The 19868-nt window shown below is 38.9% G+C and overlaps 1 protein-coding gene across 3 annotated transcripts; it reads right to left on the reverse strand.

Annotated features, from left to right (window-relative positions):
* Positions 1-970: 970 nt before the first annotated feature.
* On the reverse strand, positions 971-18080 carry LOC114528425. 3 transcript variants are annotated; one of them, XM_028550047.1, is made up of 36 exons: positions 17267-18080; positions 16043-16156; positions 15543-15653; positions 15313-15426; positions 15091-15207; positions 14857-14976; positions 14658-14768; positions 14425-14535; positions 14235-14345; positions 13990-14106; positions 13699-13821; positions 13516-13629; positions 13164-13274; positions 12966-13091; positions 12672-12782; positions 12417-12533; positions 12147-12263; positions 11780-11899; positions 11168-11359; positions 10023-10979; positions 9442-9630; positions 9099-9326; positions 8894-9001; positions 8124-8210; positions 7893-8006; positions 7505-7558; positions 7298-7390; positions 7090-7212; positions 6622-6777; positions 6224-6528; positions 5943-6027; positions 5177-5641; positions 4953-5078; positions 3049-4655; positions 1574-1814; positions 971-1354 (listed from the first exon to the last, which is right to left on the reverse strand). In XM_028550047.1, the coding sequence occupies exons 1-35, from the start codon at positions 17898-17900 to the stop codon at positions 1581-1583; spliced, it is 7722 nt and encodes a 2573-aa protein (XP_028405848.1). In that variant the 5' UTR covers positions 17901-18080; the 3' UTR covers positions 971-1354; positions 1574-1580. The 3 variants fall into 3 exon arrangements, with proteins under 3 accessions (XP_028405848.1, XP_028405850.1, XP_028405849.1); XM_028550049.1 differs by lacking the exon at positions 10023-10979; XM_028550048.1 differs by lacking the exon at positions 5177-5641.
* Between the last annotated feature and the right edge of the window lie 1788 nt (positions 18081-19868).

Here is a 19868-nt window from a genome sequence, read left to right on the forward strand (position 1 = left end):
TAAAGAATCGTAAAGAAACTAGAAAATTACTATCTGTTACTATTATTATTATCTGTTAACTTTGTTTGAACTCTACGTATGGTTAGTAAACCTGTGTCAGCAAGGAAACTCTTAGTAATTTTAGCATATTGTATTATGATTTACCTGGCCATCTTTTCTCTGCCAAAATTGTCTGTCATCGAGAGCAGCACGTCACCACACGTCACGTGACCACACGCCATGTGATCACGAGCGGAAAATTTAAAAGGCTTTAATATTTTGGTCGAGAAGTAGCAAATTATGGTGGAACACTACAAGTAAAAGAACGTTTTAAATCGCCCATCTTCGGATATTTTTCTCCAGCTGCTGTCCGTTAAAAGTCGTTTCATACGTTAAGGTAGGCTATACTTTATTTTATTGCTCAGAAAAGTGTGAAAATACCATATTCTTTTACTGGACATTTCGTATGGTACAACATGTTAAGCCTAATTCCGCATTGCATATTTTGAATTTTTAATAAACGATATTTTAGCTTCATTTGGTGCACAATTAGAGTAAATAAGAAAAATATAATACACAAAAAGCCTTGACAAACGAATGCTATCGAACAAATAACAATTTTTCATAAAACTATTGAGAGATTCGTCTGCAAAATATACTTAAATATTTGCTCCAAAGAGTCGATGTGTATAAAATGTCATAAATTATCACATTAATATTGTAGCGCAATTCAACCGTATAACCAGGTAAAAACCTGACTATTCTCGCATATAAATAACGGGCTTTTTAAAGCATTCTGACTGCAGGACTTTCCTAATCGCGAATGGTATAGTTTGTAAACAAAGTCGTTCCGTCTGGGCGTTTCGTTCTAGAATGCACTTCATGCAAAATTGTGGCCTTTTCAAGGTGTAGAACTTAGGAAAGCTTGCTCCTCAATAGTTTGCGTATATTTCAAAACAACAGAAAACGAAACAATACAAGATATGTTAGCATATTTTTATAAAACTTCAATTTATACAAATTTCACGCGCTTCATTTGATGAAGTTCATCATGGGTTAATCAAGGTTAGCTTAATAACGTTTTAGTAGATATTAGTCGTTTACATGATGCGCTAAATTATTTTTCGGTGCAGAATTTAACAATATTGCGTGATACGTTGCATCCAAATCCGACCGAAGTTTGACACTTGGTTTTGCAATCCTCTTGCGCGTCGGCGTAAATAATTTTGCACGGAAAGTACGAATTCGGTGTGGTCAGCTGGGCCAGAAGCATCGTTGACACGAATTTTGCGCTTCGGGGAAAGTTTTATCTCGGCCATATCGAGTTCTTGAGCTCATTCCATAGCGAACTGCTGACAGCATCGTGAAATTCAGTCTAGAAAAGCATTGAAACAGCTTGGAAAATTACGCGAAAAATAATTACAAAGAATTATGCCATATCAACGATCTTCATAGTTCTTTATAATGGTATTCTTAGAGTGAATATTGATGCCCAAAAACTCTTTCCAGCAATGAGAATAACGGGTCTTGTATATGCAAGCTTTAACATTTTTCGTTCTAATATACTTCAATTGCAACTTTACTTCCGGAATACCTCGACATCAGGTCGCTTTATCCTTTCGAGGAAACCGGAAGTTTACTTTTGACTGCCTGGAAGCTATTTCTATTCTCTTGTAAACATTTGGATCCACCATTGCTAGATTTTGCGCAGTTCCATGAACGTTTTGTCGACGATATGGATCTTGCGTTCGAGCCTGCTGTCTCCTGGGCTGCACTCGAGCATAGATTGGTGATATTCTGAATCTTTGACGCGGCCAACCTAACTGGGTATATGACTAGAAAGCACATTTAGTGGTGTCACTGATCACACCACGAAATCAGTACGTATACAAGTAAATGTAGTCAGATATTTGATCATATTTCTTTTGTATACTAGCTGCTCGTTCATTTTTCATGTTAGCAAACTTTAGATCTCATTTCAAGAATTTATATGCGTCAACATAGAAACATTCTTTGCTGACAACCATTCTCATCAGTTATTGAACAAATGAAAGTGTTAGCAAGATTAGATTCTTCAATTTCATGTACTTTTTGACAGTGGGTTTTTGTGAAGCGGTACAATGTAGTTATACTTTGCTTTGCAGAGAATCTGGGTGAATATCGAGCTTCTGAAAAACATTTGCTTGAAATGAGATTGTTCTCGAAATGGGTCAAACTAAGTGAGCAATAAACAATGATGTCGCTTACCAAGTTACGTCCGTCATCTCACGCGGTTGTCGTTGTCCCATTAAGTTGTTGCGTTATAACGATTGTGTGCGTTGTCGCAAAGTACATACATATTAAGTGTCAAAGTTATAGCATATGAAATGAATAGGAAATTAATTCCTGCCATATTAATACGGCTTCTATTTATATCATCATTAGGTGTTGTTGAAAACATGTTATCGTGTTATGCACTGTATTTATTCTTTTCTAAATTTCTACAAATCCACAATCCTCATTATTTACAGCCGTCTATAAAAAGCACTCTTTTAAAAAAAACTTAGTGTCCTATCGGCTGTCATTTTTGCTATAAAAAAGGTATAAAAGTTTTTTCTCTATTTTGCTTGTTTTTGTATAAAATAGTTTTTGGGATTTGTCAAGAATATCCCTTGAGCTGTTTTCATGCGTACTTGGTGTAGGCTTCGTATTACAATGCTCACATATTTTAAAAAACGTAACAGTTCGTTTCTCCTGTTTTGTTCATAACAGCTACATGTGCTCGTCTTTGTCCGTAACGTTTTCACGTTCTCGTGTTTCGTTTTCTCGTTCCCGTGCTTGGCATCCACGTTGCGTGTTTCGTTCTCACCTTTGCATAGTTTGTTTCAGTTACGTTTTGTCAACTTGTGACCGTTTTTTACGTTCCTTTTTACGTAGAAAACGTGTATTCAAAAAGTCAGAAAATGCTTTTTCTACAACATTGTCCATGTCAATTTTAGTATCCAACTTCTTCCCGTCGTTCGTTGCGGTCGCAGTCGTTTGTGACGTCAGTTTATTTACGTCATTTTTATACATTACCGTATCGTCTACCTTGGCAAAGGTTCCAGAATTCCACGTCCCCTCAGGTTTCCCCCCCTGGATTCCACCGGTACCGGATCCCATTTTGGTAGCTCTCACGGAAGCCCATGGGGTGCGCGATCTTGCTGACCAGCGGTTACTCTGGGCATTCCCCTGAGCAGGGCCTAATTTTCTCCCATTTAATTGAGAGAAAGGTTTATATCTCTTCACATCTGAAGGATACTGCCCGTGTTCATCAAGAGTATTTATTCTTGATAGTTTTTTTTTACTTTCTGAAGGTCCAATATTTTGGCCTTTCAAAGTCCGCAAATTTTGCTGATTTTGCGGCTTTTTTGTCACGTATGACTTCGGCGTGGAAGAGGTTGGCCGAGGTATATTTCCCCGTACGGAATTTTGATCAAAAGACAAGCCCGCTGAGTAGGCATAATTTGGTCCGTATTGAGGGGTGATACTTCGTGTAGCTGCAGCATACGATGCAGGATTGTTCTGAGTATTTGCGCCATAATTTTCTGCATTAGCATAAACGTTATTTCGTGTGTACGCAGTTTGTGCTTGTGGCATATCATTCGCATACGTCATGCTTGTGACGTCACCAGATGACGTCATCTGCTTTGGCACGTCAGTTTGCCACGATGGGCTCTGAGCTATAAAACTTTTAGTTCCACCTGAATATTGGTTATCTTGCTGTCCGTATTGCACCCTCTGCTGACCGCTAGTGGGTGATACGATTTGATATTGCCCGTTCGGGATATTTCTTGCGTATTGGTTTGTGTTATATTTTGGTACATTCATTGGTACATACCTATTGCTTTGTGTGTCCGAATTTGTTTGCCTGGATGGCATGGAATTGTATGCTTCCCTAGATCCTTGAGGGTAGACCATGTTTTGTGTATTCTGGGGTAATTGTGACATTCTTCCAGCTTGGGTAACCCGATATCCATTGTAACTCCTGACGCTTGGTTGATATTGAGGAGTATTAGTAGATCCTCTATAGCTAACAGGGGAACCAGGTGTCTGTGTCCTTGGGTACCCGAATTGATCCTGCCTTTTGGCAGACCATTGAGGGTTATATGCTTGCTTCACTGCAAGACCTTGAGGGGTATACGACTTTGGATATCCTGTATATCCATCGGATGCTTTATAAGTCGGGGTATATGGGTACCTTACAGTACTTGAGGGTACGTTTGGGATTTGGTATGCTCTCTCTGGAATTCCCCATCTAGCGGTACCTTGTGCATTTGCGGGTCTTTGTGGTACATATGAGGGAGATTTTGGTACGTACGAGGGTGGTTCTAGTACACGAGGTGCATATGTGGGTGAACTAGTAGGACCTTTTGATAGACTTGGCCGTTTGTATCCTTGTGATCTCTGATATCCCGTCTGTCCCCCAGTGGTGGCCGGCTGGTATCCATAATTACCATAGTAGCCTTTTTGGTTAGACCCTGATTGGTAGTTAGGGTAATTGCTTGATACTGAAGGGGCTTGGTTGTAGCTTGCTTGAGGTTGATATTGTTGCCCAGGGTAAGGCATTGCCTGCTGATTGTAAGATGGCAACGAATTCGCTTTAATTTCTGAGTAACTTTCTTTGCTTTGTGTTGATGGTTTCTTGACGTATTTGTCTGAAATTCAACAAATTTGTCAATCAAGATTTTATTGTAATTTACCACTAGAGATTAATGGTGGAACTTTTGATCCGTTTATTTGCTTTTCTGGTGACAATGAATATTAAAACTTGATCTTTTGTGGGTTTCATTTTTATATGATAGAGCTAATCCAGCACAATACAAGCCATCAGGCATGTAATACAAAGCTCAAAGACTTTGCAGCTAGACTTGCTATTAGGATTGCCCATTGAACATTAAACTAACGTTATTTTCAAGTCTACATAAACACAAGTGTACAATTTCGCCACTTACTGTAGTAAACTTTACAATGTGTCTTTAACACTAGGATTTGTAGTCGAGATAACTCCGAGGGAAAGATAGAAAACTCGTCCACCATTCCTCGCAGCACACGAGCACCATAGGGATGTTCGTGTTTACCTGTAGAAGAAAAAGGTAATTACGTAAGGTAATTACGACTCAAGCTTCTGGGATAAAGTTTTTTAGTTAGACATCACAAGTCACAAGCAAGGTCTTACCATCTCTTCGAAAACGTTTTTCGTTTAGCATCAAAAAGTCAAATTTATTTTCGTTTTTTTTGTTCTTTTTCAAGTCGTTGTCATTGTCTTCTATCATATCAAAGTTGTTATCGTTTTGTAAATCGTTTAAAACTTTGTTGTTTACGAATTCATCAACGTCGTCGCTTTTGGGAATATCATTTAAATTTTCCTTGTCTTTGTTTAGTATTTTTTCTATAAAACCTTTGTTGTTGTTAAGGTTTTCGTCGTTGTTGTTGTTGTCGGTGATAATGTCGTTGTCGTATTTGATCTTGTTAAATTGTTTGTCTCTTCGTGACAACATATCGCTTAGCATGTCATTGTTGCTAAAGCTTGGTTTATGTGTAATAATATTGTTTCTGTAGTAATTGTTGTTGTTAGTTGTTGTGTCGTCATCGTCGTCTTGTAGTTCGTCTTTGTCGGGTACATCCAGTTCAGGCAGTGTTGCTGTTACGAATCAAGAATTCGATTATAAAAGTAGCATGTTTAGTAAACGTGTTTATAGTGTTTGGCTGCTTCATAATCAGACTCTTTGCGTTGGTAGTACGAATCTATTCTTGCATTCAATATGAAAGCTGTGAGAATTCCAAGGTGAATTCTTTAGCAAGCATGCACTATTTTATACCGCTTTTAAGAACTTAGAATTGGTTTACTAAATGGTATCATAGAAACTTTTAACCATGTGATGTTCCTCCTTGGCCTACTGGTCTCTTGCACGATGGCTTTGAATACTTTTCTACAATCTTACCTATTCCTGCTTTGAATCCCCAGTCTCCAGAGAGCGACATTTTCTTTCCGTTCGTTTCCTTTTTCATATCACCATTGACGTAAATCTTTAAATATTCACGATATGCATTGATATAAATTGTAGTTTTCTATCTGAGATGTAGTAAACTTTGTGAGGGTTTCTACATTTCCTAAATGTACCTTATCACTAGTTGACAAAACGGTTATACTACTTGGATAAATAAAAGCTTATAATGACAAGGGTCGTCATCACCATAGCGACCACACAGGCGTGTTACTCACCCTAGCTCGGTTCCGGTCAACACTATAGGTTCCCGTGATTAGATTCCAGTTCCCTTCGCGCACCACGATGTCATCAGTGACCGCGCTGAAGACAGTTTTACCATCCTCGTTTCGATGAAACCATCTCACTCTTCCGTTGTCAATTTCAAAATGATATTGACCGTCTTTGTGCCGCGAATGGCTTCCAACCGTATCGAAAATGGATTGAATTCCTAAGGCTGTTGAGAGTTTGACCCACACAGCTATCGTGATCGCCTTTCTTGGTATTCCCCTGAAGTTTTCGCCATCGAAAATGATATCTCCTCCTATCAGATGAAAAATACAAGGTGAAATATTTACGGAAAAGGTCAATTGTAAACATGACACAGCAATATTCCTACGATAAACTCTACACCCACCATTCAAATTTCCAGCGTTGTCACATTTGCCTGCTCCAGGTGTAATCTGGAAACCTTGGTTTATCAGACCGTCATTTCCATTACCGCTCATGTCCCTAACCCTTTCTCCATCCTCGAGTCGATCAAAGGTCAAATGAACCACTGGTGGGCTATACTCTACGTGAAAAGAAAGACTGGTATCATTCAACAGTAGAATTCTCAACTGCCGTTATGCTTAATCATTTGGTTTACCGTTATGCTTAATCATTTGGTTTACCGTTATGCTTAATCATTTGGTTTACCGTTATGCTTAATCATTTGGTTTACCGTTATGCTTAATCATTTGGTTTACCGTTATGCTTAATCATTTAGTTTACCGTTATGCTTAATCATTTTCCCAAGCTGGTTATTACCACGAGAAGCAGATGTGGTAAACATAGACCAAATCCTTTAATTCCAAACATCAAATATAAAAAAATCTTTTCCTACCTTCACAGTAATCCCCGGAAAAGCCAAGACGACAAACACAACCTGATCGGCCTTCTTTGCAAGTCCCACCGTTCTTGCATGGGTTGACTTGACAATTCCAGTTATCATCTTTCTCAGTTCGTTCTGTATCAACAAATATTAAGGTATTTAGAATCTTGACCGTCGGTGGATTCCCACAATCTCTGGGCTATCATTTTTCGACTCTTACCCCAGCATTCCAATCCATCACCGACATATTTGTTCTTACAAATGCAGTGCCCGTTAACGCATCTGGCATTTCTGTCACAATGCTCGCATTCTTCTGTAAAACGTTTGATAAAAGTTAAATTACGGTTTGGTATCAACTTTCTCTTGAGCTATGATTCTTGGCGTTTTGCTATTACAGCTGATTTTCGGAGTAATTTTCAGTTCTTACCATTGCGTCCGGGAAAGAACTTCGGAGCGGAGGAATATTTAAATTGACCTTTTTCTGAAAGAAAGATTGCTTTTAGTTGAAGTACAAATGCACAAATGTACAAATGTACAAATGATTGCTTTAAGTTCATTTGCAAATGATTGCTTTTAGTTCAAGGGTAAATGGTGTCGTTTTCGGCCGTTTAAAGTTTTGTTTTTTCGGCTACTGTTGTTGTGATGAAGTTCTGTTTGAAGTGCCATTTAAAAACAGTTTCAAAAAAACGTGAATTTGCTCTCGTTTATGCATCTATTTTAGACTATTTGAGAAGATTTTATCGACTCTGTGTCGTGAAGGACTCGCAAACTTGTCAAGTAAATTTTGAGCGGAGTGTTATGGTTGCTAATGCTACCTTCGCATCGAGGACCAGAGAAGTCTCTCGTGCAAATACATTCATATTCCCCGTCTGAGGTCTCCAAACACTGCGCGCTATTCTTGCAAGGACTGGGACTACACGGAGACACCGCTGAAAATAACAAAAGACAACTTTAATCAAATTTAAGAGGACTAGAAATTCAATCACTAAAACTTCGAGCAACCAAACTTTTTATACAAAGAAATTCAGTTTGAAAATATAATTTACCTTGGGATGTCTTCAAGATCATTGATTGAGCAGGTTCCAATTTCTTTGGGGCCTCTGTACCGGCGACAACTCGTCCATCATTTGTTTCTAAAAGATCAGTGGTTTGTTTCAATGCAGAACTACAATAACAAGACTGTTTCATCCCTGGGTGCCGAATTTTCTTACCTAACGAGTTATACATGTTTGGGTTTGTCTCAGTCGCACTGCTGAGCTCTGCGAACTGGTTAGTTACATCTGGTGAACTGGGAGCGAGTGCGGCTAGATCACTGCTTGGATTTGAGATTTAAAGTCGCTTCATTGCTTGTTATTGGGAGTTCGTTCTCCTCAGTTTTGAGCATGTTTTGGTTTGGTAAATGAAGGTAGGCTTCATCGGATAGTTTAGGCGTTGTTTGGCCTGGAAACAATGAGTTGTCTTGTGTTTCTGTGTGTTGTTGTAAGTCATTGTCACTATTCGTTGCGTCGTTCAAGTTGTTCGTTGGTATTTGTTCCTCATTGTCGCTTTCTGGGACTTCGAAGCCGTCTATGGTGAAATTAAATAGTTTGGCTGAGAACTACGGCTATTTTCAAAGAAAAAAGTTTCGAAGCGTTTTTAAATTCGCCCGTCTTCAAATTCTGTTCAAAATTTGAACGATCAATAGATGAGCGTTTCAAGTACATGCAAATCTCCTACCGACCATTTTCGAATCGAATTCGCCATTTTCTGTCGGTTTCGCAGGTGAAAAGAAAAAAGGAAAACATGATGACACATATTTTTATTGTTTACCACTCACCCTCACATAACTTTCCTCTGAATCCAGTCTTACACTTGCAAAGGTAAACACTGTAGAACATGACACATTTACCGTTGTTTTTACATGGATTGGGTTCGCATGGTCTACCTACAAGAGATGAGATGAAACACAATGCTTAATTTCAAAAACCCAGCTATGGATACATGGAACGTTGCACTTTAAGTTCCCAGAAATCATCACATACTGTCACAAAGCGGTCCTGTTAACCCATCTTTGCACTTGCAGACGAAACCAGGTTGTCTTTTAACGGGCAAACAGACGCCGTCATTCTTACAAGGGTTGTCGTGACACTTGTCCACTGCGCATGTCTCCCCCGTGTACATCGGAGGACATCGGCACCTGATCGGCCTGCCAGCTTCTTGGATACAAACGCCCTCGTTTTGACACAGAAATGGAGAACAGCTCGCGATTGCTAAGGAAGAAAACAAAATTGATCTCTGTTGCCAAACTTCCCTCAACTTTGTTCACGCAAAAATTCTACAACAAGTTGTATTACTTTTGCTCGGTAATTTAGCAACTTCACTTACATGACATTGGGATGCTGGGTGGTTTGTCAGATTTCATGTTGGAAGCATCAAGTTGTGTGGCAGCTTGTGGCGAACTTTTTACCAGCTGTAGGGATGGCGCTGTACCAGCAGGGACGGTTGGCAATCTTTGGGGATATGGAGATTGTGGAGGCGAGGGAACCAGGGATAATTGTGAATGTTTACGCGGAACTAAAAAAAGAAAATTGCAAACGACATTGAGTGGAAGAATAACCACTTAAATCAATGTAGCCCGTGTAAGTTTATTGTGTAGACGTACGCGTTATGTCTTTGGGAAGTAAGAATCTTAGGAAGTAATTATGCTACTCTAGAATGTCTTGAACAGGGTTTTTAAGTCTTGAACAGGGCTTTGAGTTTTTGATCGTTTGCAAATGTCGTCATCATCTGTCATTAGCGCCATCTTGGTTGACTCTGTGGTTTAGGAAATCAACCAAGATTGCAGTACTTATGCCTTTCCACCTAGCTGTTCAATTCAGTATTTTAAAACAGTCTTCTTAAACCAGTCCTTCCTAATACAATATCTCGTGCATTCGTCATGTAAACAAATAGACCGAGCTGGTTACCTCCACCATCAACTACAACCCCCCCTGCAGGGTTAATACTTTTGATAACCGCATCTTCCTCGGGTATGCCTTCGACTAAACTATCTCCCATGTCTGTTGCATTTAATTTAGCTTGAACGTTCAACATTAGGTCGTTTTGTAGTTCGTCATCACCGGCATTCTCGAAATTCGAGAAAGCGGGGGTATATTTCTGGGAATTTTGTAGGTTTATCAAGTCTTCGTTTAGTTTAGTTGAGTCAGCGTTATCGTGCGCGCTTTGTTCTGTTGCAACGTGTTTTGTTAAATCGTTTTCTAGTTTCGTGTTAAGTTCGTTATCAGTCAGTTCGGGACGTGGCGTTGTTTGTCGTGAGTTGTCGACAACGACTTGGCCTTCAGGGTTAAGTGATTTTATCAAATCGTTATCGAGTTTCGTTATGTCGTTCGTTTCAGGTTCGTCAACGTTTACGTTCGTGTTGGTCTCCGCGTGTTGCGTCATTGCGTTTTTGTGTTCCGTGTTGGAATTTTCAACAACTACTTCGCCATCCGGGTTAAGCGACTTTATTAAATCATCGTTAAGCCTCATTATATCCGAGTTGTCGTCCGTTTGTTGAACATTTTCGTTCGTTTTCTTGTCTGTGATGTGGTTTTGTTGTTTTGTGTTTTGTTCGTTCATTAGATACTGTTTAGGAGGCTTTTTATCGTCATTAAGTCTTTGTGGCGTTTGTTGTTCGTTTGTTAGTTTGTTTGTTATTCCGTTTTTCAATGTTTTTAGTAAATTTGTCACCTTTTTGTTATTTTTGACCGTTTTTGTTTGATGGTGTTTTGATTTGTAAATGTCCAATGTTGTGTCTACAAGTCGAAGCAATTTGTCGATATTTGTCGTTGCATGCTCGTCATCCGTCGTCGTGTGCCGTTCGATTGATGCTCGATTGCTTTTGTCCTTTGTCGTCTGCTCAAAGTCAGTTGTCATATCGTCACCTTTTATAGAAGAAGTTAGGTCAGTGTGTTTGGGGATAAAGATGTACAAGTCAGTATGTTTGGGGATAAAGATGTACAAATCAGTTCGTGTGGGGAAAAGATGTACATGCCAGTATGTTTGGGGATAAAGATGTACAACATGTGATATATAGGGTTTAAATAGGTGTTATAGAGATCAGTAATCTTACCTTCACATGTTTTCCCCTCGTAGTCATCATTGCATGCGCACTGGAAGTTGTTCTCGTTGACATTGATGCATTTCCCGGAATTCTGACAGGGATTCGGGTGGCACATTGACTTCACGCAACTGTAACTGTCGTCACCAGTCTCTATGCACTTTGTACCAAACTGACAAGGGTTTGGACGGCATATCTCACGCTCTGAGTGAAAGCAAAAAATAACAATTGTTGAACAAGGATACGATTGCTTGTCCGCCAAATTGTTGTCAAACTCAACATTTTCTATGAAGATTTTCCTTTCTGGGGCCGGTTGTATAAAGCCCGTTTAGCTTAAACGGTGGATAAGTTCAAAACAGAAAGCAAGTCTGTGGTTTTATTTAACAAGCAAACTAAATGTTTTTTACCTTAATACAAAGATACTGTTTACAACTACATATTCAGTGCATAATATTCAAGTTGACTCATTCAAGAGAGTTGTAAGAGTGTTATTTGATTTTGACTTATCCACCGTTTAAGCTAAACGGGCTTGATACAACCAGCCCCAGATAGATTTGCTTTTCTTTCAATAAAAAGACTAACTGTCCCGCTAGACAGTTGTAAGAATTCTTCACCATTACTTACTCTCACATGTGTCTCCTGACCATCCTATTGTACAATTACATTCATGGTTCTTTCCGAAACCAGGAAACAAGATGCAATGACTGTCGTGAAGACACGGGTTTGGCTCGCATGGATTAGATTCTATCGTGTAGAAAAGAAGAAAATCGGTTCAACATTTGAATAAAAATAAAGCTGTAAATGGCATATAAATTTTAATGAATAGTGAATGGTTTATTGTGGAAACGGTTTGATTATAGTAATCTATGAAAAATGGTCTCAGAAACCAAGATTTTGCTTAAAGGGACTTACTTGATACGTTTTTAACAATGAAATACAATTACTATAAAAAATTCCGACCTGTCATAGATCAATAATCAATTTCATCTACCTGAGCATCGCAGTCCCATGTACCCAGGGGCGCATTTGCATTGATACCCGGACTCATTGTCAACAAGAGAACACTGTCCTTCGTGCTCACACGGGTTAGGATGGCAGTAATCCTTTTCTGTTCAACAAAAACAAGAAAAAAATGTTATTCAAAACTTTTGTTATCAAACCCTGGCCTGAAATGAGACATTTTGATAACAAAAGCCATCTTATTTAGGTACAATGCAGGTCATTGTTTTTATCTCCTCTGTTATCCACGAATGTATCTTACGTTCACAGTCTTTCCCCTTGTATCCGTAAGCGCATTTACACGCGTATCCCATTCCTCCAATAATCTCGGTACAAGACCCCTGGTGCTGACAAGGATTAGGATTACATTTGTCGATTTCTGGCGGGAAAAATATCTTACAGTTTACATCTGTTTATTTTTGTATTGAATCAGCATAGATAATTAGTGGCAGAATCAGTCAGATAATCAAGAAGTTAAGATATTAAGGTTATAGCGAGAAAAATCACAAGATTTTACCTCGACATCGGTCGCCTTTGTAGCCAGCTTTGCACTGGCAGGTGAAACCTCCGTTTATTTCTGTGCATTGCCCCTGGTTACCACACGGGTTCGGATGACATGGATTACGTTCTGCGAAAGAGAATTTGAGACATCATTTCCATAAGATGGTTTAATTTGAAGAGGAATACATTTTGGAACAAAGAGTAGCATCGTAAAAATCAAGAGATGGAGTCTCAGACATGAGTCTTCGGACAATGTTCAACAACTACAGAGAATTCTATGCTAAGTTTTACGGATTAAAAAATATCGCACCTTCACAAGTGTCCCCGAAGAAGCTGTTAGCACACTCGCAAACGAAAGCTCTTCTGTTTCCATTCAGACCGACAGATACGCATCTTCCATCATTTTTACATGGATTAGGGACGCATTGATCTTGTTCTGATAGCAAAAGAGATAAAATGTTTTATTACGACTAGAACTCGCCAGCCAAAGACAACAAACATCGCTTACCTTCACATCTTTGACCACGAAAGCCTTCTTTACAGGAACAAACAAAGTCATCTCCGCTTTCCTGGCAAACGCCATCGTTTAAGCACGGGTTAGGTCGGCAATGTCTCTTAACTGGGATAAAGAAATATGAATTGTTGACTCTCACAAATCGGTTGTAGAAAATCTGCTACATTAATCAGTTTCTTCAAGGCTGGGCAAAACTAGGAAATGTTGAGTTGGAATCTATGTAATATTTTGGATATCTACCTCAAAATGATGGATTTGGTCCAACATATTGTGTTTTAGTCAAGAATTATTCCTAAGCTTCAAGCCCAATCTATTCCTGCTGATAATAAAGGCTTAAGAAACTCACCTTCACAACGAACACCTTTGTAATCATCTGGACAAGAACATGTGAAATCATTGTTCCCTACTCTTGAGCAAACACCCTCGTTCACACATGGGTTGTTTAAACACGGATCTTTTTCTGAAATTTAAAGCACACGTATGTACACATCCTGTGAGGTCAAAATAAGAAGTTGAGATTGAAGTTTACCTGCGCAAGTCTTTCCTCCGAAACCATTTCGACACTCGCACGAAAACTCACTCCCAAACTCACTTCCAACACTTCGGCAAACACCGTCGTTTTCGCATGGATTTGGCGCGCAAAGATTGCGTTCTAAAGAAAACACGACATAAACGTTTAGTAATGGGAATCGTATATGGTTCTTGGACGTACCATGGCCATAAGAGTTCAACTTTTTTTCATGCACCATCATCGGATATTCCCAGCCTCATAAAAGAGACCATGCAACGCTCTCATGCGGTGACCCTAATTTTCTCCTACCTTCGCAATTTGTACCACGAAATCCTTCGGGGCACTGACATTGATACTGCTGGCCATCAAAATCGCTGGTGCATTTTCCTCCATTCTTACACGGATTCCGAGCACAGGGATTGGAGACTAGAGAAAAATAGATCAAGGCAATTCAGACATGAAATTAGTGAATCTTTTAGATAAACGCGAAGCAACACGAGAGTTACGAATAGTTTAGAGTATCAACTGATTCTTCAACAACTATTCCTACGCACCTTCGCAATTTCGACCGTGATACTGTGCTGTACATTTACAGAAGTAACCGCTTTCCGATTGCTCGCAGTGTCCTCCATGTTGACAGGGATTGGGACGGCAGTTGTCAATTTCTAAAGTCGGGCAAAAGCAATGGCAAAGTTATAAGCTTGTCGCATTTCTGTACAAAGAAGCACACACTTGCACACCTACCATCACACATCTTCCCTTTGTATCCCTCTGGACACACGCAGCGAAATCCACGCACATGTTCTATGCATTTCCCATTATTTTGACAGGTATCCGCTTCACAGAATTTACGAACTAGAAATAAAGAACAATCTGAGTTTCTCTAGGAAGAACAGTTTAGAACTGATAGAGCTATCCTATGAAGTCAGTTAGGTTTTTACTAAATCTCTAGTGAGATCTGTGTGAAGAAATCTTACTTTGACATTTGTCCCCAGAGTACCCGTTTCTACAGATACACCTGACACCAAATTCCGTTTCATAACATGTTCCCCCATTTTGACATGAGGCAACGTCACAACCAGAATGGTCTAGAAATAAACAACAATTTTGATTACAATATCATAACATCATTTGCCAACGAGACTAACAATTATTTGTTGTTTTTATTCAACTCACCTTCACAATTGGTTCCTCTGAATCCTCTCGCGCATGCGCACTCGTATCCAGTACTCGTCATTGCCTGCATACAAGATCCACCATTTTTACATGGATTGTTGAAACATTTGTTGTTTGGCCCTGTGAGAGATCAAAAACTGCGTAAATTTCATTACTCAAGTGTGATCCATTACTCAAGTGCAGCCAACACTCTAATCCTTACAAGAACCTGATTTATCCATTTCGGTAACTTACTATCACAATTTTCCCCCGTGTATCCCTGAGGACATATACATTCAAATCCACCATTATCCTTTTCCCTACATTGTCCATCGTTTCGACAGGGATTCGGACTGCAACCTTGCTTGCTCACTGGAAACAATGAAAAAAAAAACATTTGCAAACTTCATATTTCTCCGACAAATCTGCACAGCATTTTCAATTTCGTCTCATGACAAGAAAATATCCATCAATTACCTTGACATTTATCACCAAAATGACCTTTCTTACAAGTACATTCAAAACCTCCATTTGTCAATTCTGTGCAAACGCCATCATGTTGACACGGATTGGGTTCGCATGTATTGATCTCTGAAAGAAAAGAGTAAAAAGTCCTCTTGAATGATCACAAGCTTGAGTGTCGGTAAACATCGTTCATTCCAGCTCAAAAGGTTTACATGGAAATATAATTTCCAGTGTCAACTTACGTTCGCATTTTTTCCCCTTGAATCTTTTTGAACACGAACATTCAAAGCCTTCGCTAGTCAGGGTACATTCTCCATTGTTTTCACATGGGTTAGGAAAGCACTCGTTTTTTTCTTAAGAAAGAAACAACGTATTGGCGTATAAATATTTGCTTAAATCGAAAATAAGTACAGTGTATTAAATGGCAATAGTATTGTTCGACACACAGGAATATAGCTTTAATGCAATTTTAGAAGACAAATTCTTCAACAGTGTAATGTAAAGCCGGTTTTCCACTAGCGATATTTTTCGCGCGAAGCGACTTTATTCCTTTGTATTTGAGCAATTTGTTCCAGATGGTTGCAGTTGAGAACTCTGAAACAAAAGTAAAATGTCGCTTCGCGCGAAAAATATCGCTAGTGGAAAACCGGCTTAACAGCAGACATTGCCATGTGTAGCATAGCTATTACTCAACAGCCGTGATACGTCTCGACTAAATAGGATTATCCTTATTTATCCCAACCTTCACACGTCTTCCCTCTGTATCCTCTCTTGCAGATGCAATGAAACGACGTCCCGTCATGTGACATACGGCATTTCGCGCCATTTTTACAAGGATGTTTGGAACATGGGCCATCTATTTTGAAGGTAAATACATAATAAGTTGTACGTTAATGCAAGTTTCTGAAATATGTTATATGCATAACAGTCTGTGCTGTCGCGCCGGCTCAACGCGTTAGAGACGTGCAGGGAATGCCAGGAATGTCTATTTCGTAAATCCGAAATGAATTTTTCCAAAGGTAATTTCTATTCTGCACCAGAAATACTTGTTTGAACATGTCCTGAAGATATTCGTTTTCATTACTCTAGATTTAGTTTTGAATGATAATTTTTCATGGTGCAATTTGACTGATTTCCGTTTCATGTTCAAGTGAAGCTGCTTGATCGGGACTTATTGTATCTAAACACGACCTTGCCATTTGCTGATCTCGCCTGAAATTTCCACACACCTTGAACAAACAGTCTACCTGAGCCCACCTGTACATTGAATAATGTTTGTTTGTTCAGATCAAACACTTAAGTTCTTAAACTTCAAGGAGATCGGTGAGGAAATATCGCCACTTTCTTTGATTTTATGAGCGATTTGATGACGTGGGAATACTTTTTTTAATTTAGTACTCTCATACACCGTATGGAAAAAAAATTAGTATAATACACTTATATATACACGCATAAAACAATTCTTTTAACACAAGCATCTTTATATTTTGATCTTTTTAAAAGGTCTTTGCAGTTCAAATATACGAAAAAGGCATGAACTAGATCTGATAGCTTAATGGCTGTGCATTGAGTTTGCCCGCTCAAATTTTTTCACCAAATATTTTCAATTTAATAAAAGGCAAACATGTATACTGCAGTGTCTCAACCGACTAGGTAGTGGATTGACTTTATTTTTTTTGCTTGAGCGGTGTTACCCCAGGCTGAATCGTCCGCTAATCGGCGTGCGATTTAAAATCAAAATGATAATTTACTAAACCGAAGGCGAATTATTTTTAAATCACATTCCGTCATTATAAATAGCATATGATACCTGTGTCCGTTAGTTAAACGTTCGTATTGTTTTGGTTGTATACAATACATTTGCTGGTTAATTATATTTGAGTAAGTAAAACACCTTTGTCCAAATCTTTATATCCATTAAGAAAAACACCAAACAAGCATTTGAACTAGCCGAGCCGTTCCTTACCTAAACTTTCCAAAAAATTATCAAATTCATCGCCAATGTCCACTTTCTTCGTCTCAGTTTTCCTTGGCATATTCAAGCCATCTTGTGCTAAGTCAATTTCGGAAGCGGCCGGCAGAGTATTGTATTTTTCGTTATAATGCTTTCCCAAATCTTCGTTAACCTGTGGAGCAGCCGCAGGCAAATTTGGAGCCGGCATTTTAAGTGTATACGGTACGACATATTGGCCTGTCAATCCACTTTGTCGCAGAAGTGGATACCGAATCGAAGGCACTGTGCTTATAACCGGCACATACGTTCGTGGTATTCCTGGCAAACTTGTCAAGGGAGCTACGTTGGCTAGCCTTTGCGTTATCGGCAAACGATATCCGGCATTAATTGGTATTGTAGCCAACCGAACCGGTGCCCTTTGCCTAGGATAAACAGTCTGAATTCTGGGTATGAATCCACCGTATTGTGCCGACCTCGGCTTCTTTTGTGTAAATCCATCTTGGCGTACAAAGCTTGTGTCATTCCTACCTAAAGTCCCACTTCTTTTATGCGCTTTTGCGCTAAGAACACCGTATAAAATGCAAATCCATAACAGTACATTAACATAAATCACACGTCTCGTTCGACCAATCGTCCAAGCACACATGACTTCCGCTATTCCACATGCTTTATCATTTCAAAATTCTCTACAAAAACGTCGTAAAAACTTCATCAATTTGACCCAGCGCACACAATCTAATCTCGGCTGTCGGGTAGCTTGAAAATGCCCATAGTTTTCTCAATTTAGTAGTGATTATCGATGAGATATGGCCGATTGCTTCGCGTGGTCGAGATGACCTCATATTGCTAAGCGAAATTTTTAACATATGATGTCAGTTGAACGGGTAAAAAATCGACAAAGTAGCGAAAATATCGACAGAAAAACAATAACAAAGCGAGATTTTAAGTTAAAAATTCTTTTTTTCGTTGGGATTTTAAGGAAAAGCGAACATAGGGCGAACTAGGAATTTGTTTAGGATTATCCCGCTTGTTTGAATCAAGAGTTAGGTGGCAAATGCTGCCTAATTAGCGATTGACTTGCATGCGACTGTATTAAACACCTCACTTATTACCTATTTATTCCATCAATTGAACTGCAAATTAGTTTTCAGAAGGAAAAGTCTAGCCGTTTTCAAGCCGTTGGCCCGTCTCGTTGCCATTTTGATGATCTTAAAAAGTGGAGTTGTAAAAGTACTACGAGAGTTTTACGGTTTGCTGAGCATTGTGTGCTTGTTGTTCCTACGGACCGTTGATATCTTTTGACAGGCTTGAATCGCTTCATGGCGCGAACACAGTAGAAACAAACCGTGATATTCAGTGAACACTTTTCGCTCCGTCAGATTGAAACGTATACATTAAAATCTGTTACATTTCTTTATCTATAGCGCTGCTCAAATTTCAACATGGTAAAATAACTCAATTGAACTCAGTTAGATTTTTATAGACTCTTTATTCACAAGCTGTTTAACGTTTAATTTATTAAACGAATCTATGAAAGATATCCCAACCCTGTTAATAACTTATTTACTGCTTAATTGCCATAAATAACAATAAATTTCACGTTTTAATTAAAGAATATAAATGATTTTAATTAAAACTTTTCATCTGTCAGTACGTATTGAATATAATAATAGTAGCTACAAAGCTTGTGTTATGACTTGTACAAAACTCTGTATTGCTAGCTTGCAATAATGAATATGGCCATTATTGAATTTAATAATAAGATCGTCAACCGAACAATATATATAGATTATCAGCTGCTCGTTCGTGAAAAGCTTCGCTTTATTTTGCTTTTGAAAGCTTTCAAGGGCTGGTTGTATCCAGCCCGTTTAGCTTAAACGGTGGATAAGTCAAAATTAAATAACACTCTTACAACTCTCTTGAATGAGTGAACTTGAATATTATGCACTGAATATGTAGTTGTAAACAGTGTCGTTGTATTGAGGTTAAAAGCATTTAGTTCGCTTGTTGAATAAAACGATGGACTTGGTCCATGGTCATATATTCGCCGGAAAATGGCAAATATACGACCATGGTCATATATTCGCCGGAAAATGGCAAATATACGACCATGGTCATATATTCGCCGGAAAATGGCAAATATACGACCATGGTCATATATTCGCCGGAAAATGGCAAATATACGACCATGGTCATATATTCGCCGGAAAATGGCAAATACGACCATGGTCATATATTCGCCGGTGAATGGCAAATATACGACGGAAAATGGCGTATTCGACCATGGTCAGCGTATACAGGGACCGCGGAGCGTTTTTCGTATTCCTTGGGCTCAGAACCGCGCGCCTGCTAGGAGTGAAAAATTTTGAAATGATAGGTCTCTGAAATCGCTGCAAATGCCACTCAATTTAAGGATTAATGGAAAATAATAGATAGTATGTAAAGTTTCCAGCATGTTTGGCGCTCATAACAAACATTAAACAATATAACCATGCTTTGGTTATGATGTGAAATATTTTGACATGGATAACCACGCTGTTTTAATGGTCAAATGCTTGTCCTATGTAAAGTTTCCGGCATGTTTGGCGATCATATACAAACATTAAACAATATA

The sequence above is a fragment of the Dendronephthya gigantea genome, unplaced genomic scaffold (genome assembly GCF_004324835.1).
Source record: "Dendronephthya gigantea isolate DGI-Jeju-01 unplaced genomic scaffold, DenGig_1.0 000050F, whole genome shotgun sequence".
Classification (NCBI taxonomy): Eukaryota; Metazoa; Cnidaria; class Anthozoa; order Malacalcyonacea; family Nephtheidae; genus Dendronephthya; species Dendronephthya gigantea.

What these genes read in the sequence shown, in the direction of transcription:
- LOC114528425 (XM_028550047.1), bottom strand. Translation starts at nt 17,900, where the DNA reads ATGTGTGCTTGGACGATTGGTCGAACGAGACGTGTGATTTATGTTAAT. An exon ending in TTTTGGTGATAAATGTCAAG is followed by an intron (nt 15,208 to 15,312) that starts GTAATTGATGGA and finishes CATTGTTTCCAG; the next exon opens with TGAGCAAGCAAGGTTGCAGT. An exon ending in CGAGGGGAAAACATGTGAAG is followed by an intron (nt 10,980 to 11,167) that starts GTAAGATTACTG and finishes CTTCTATAAAAG; the next exon opens with GTGACGATATGACAACTGAC.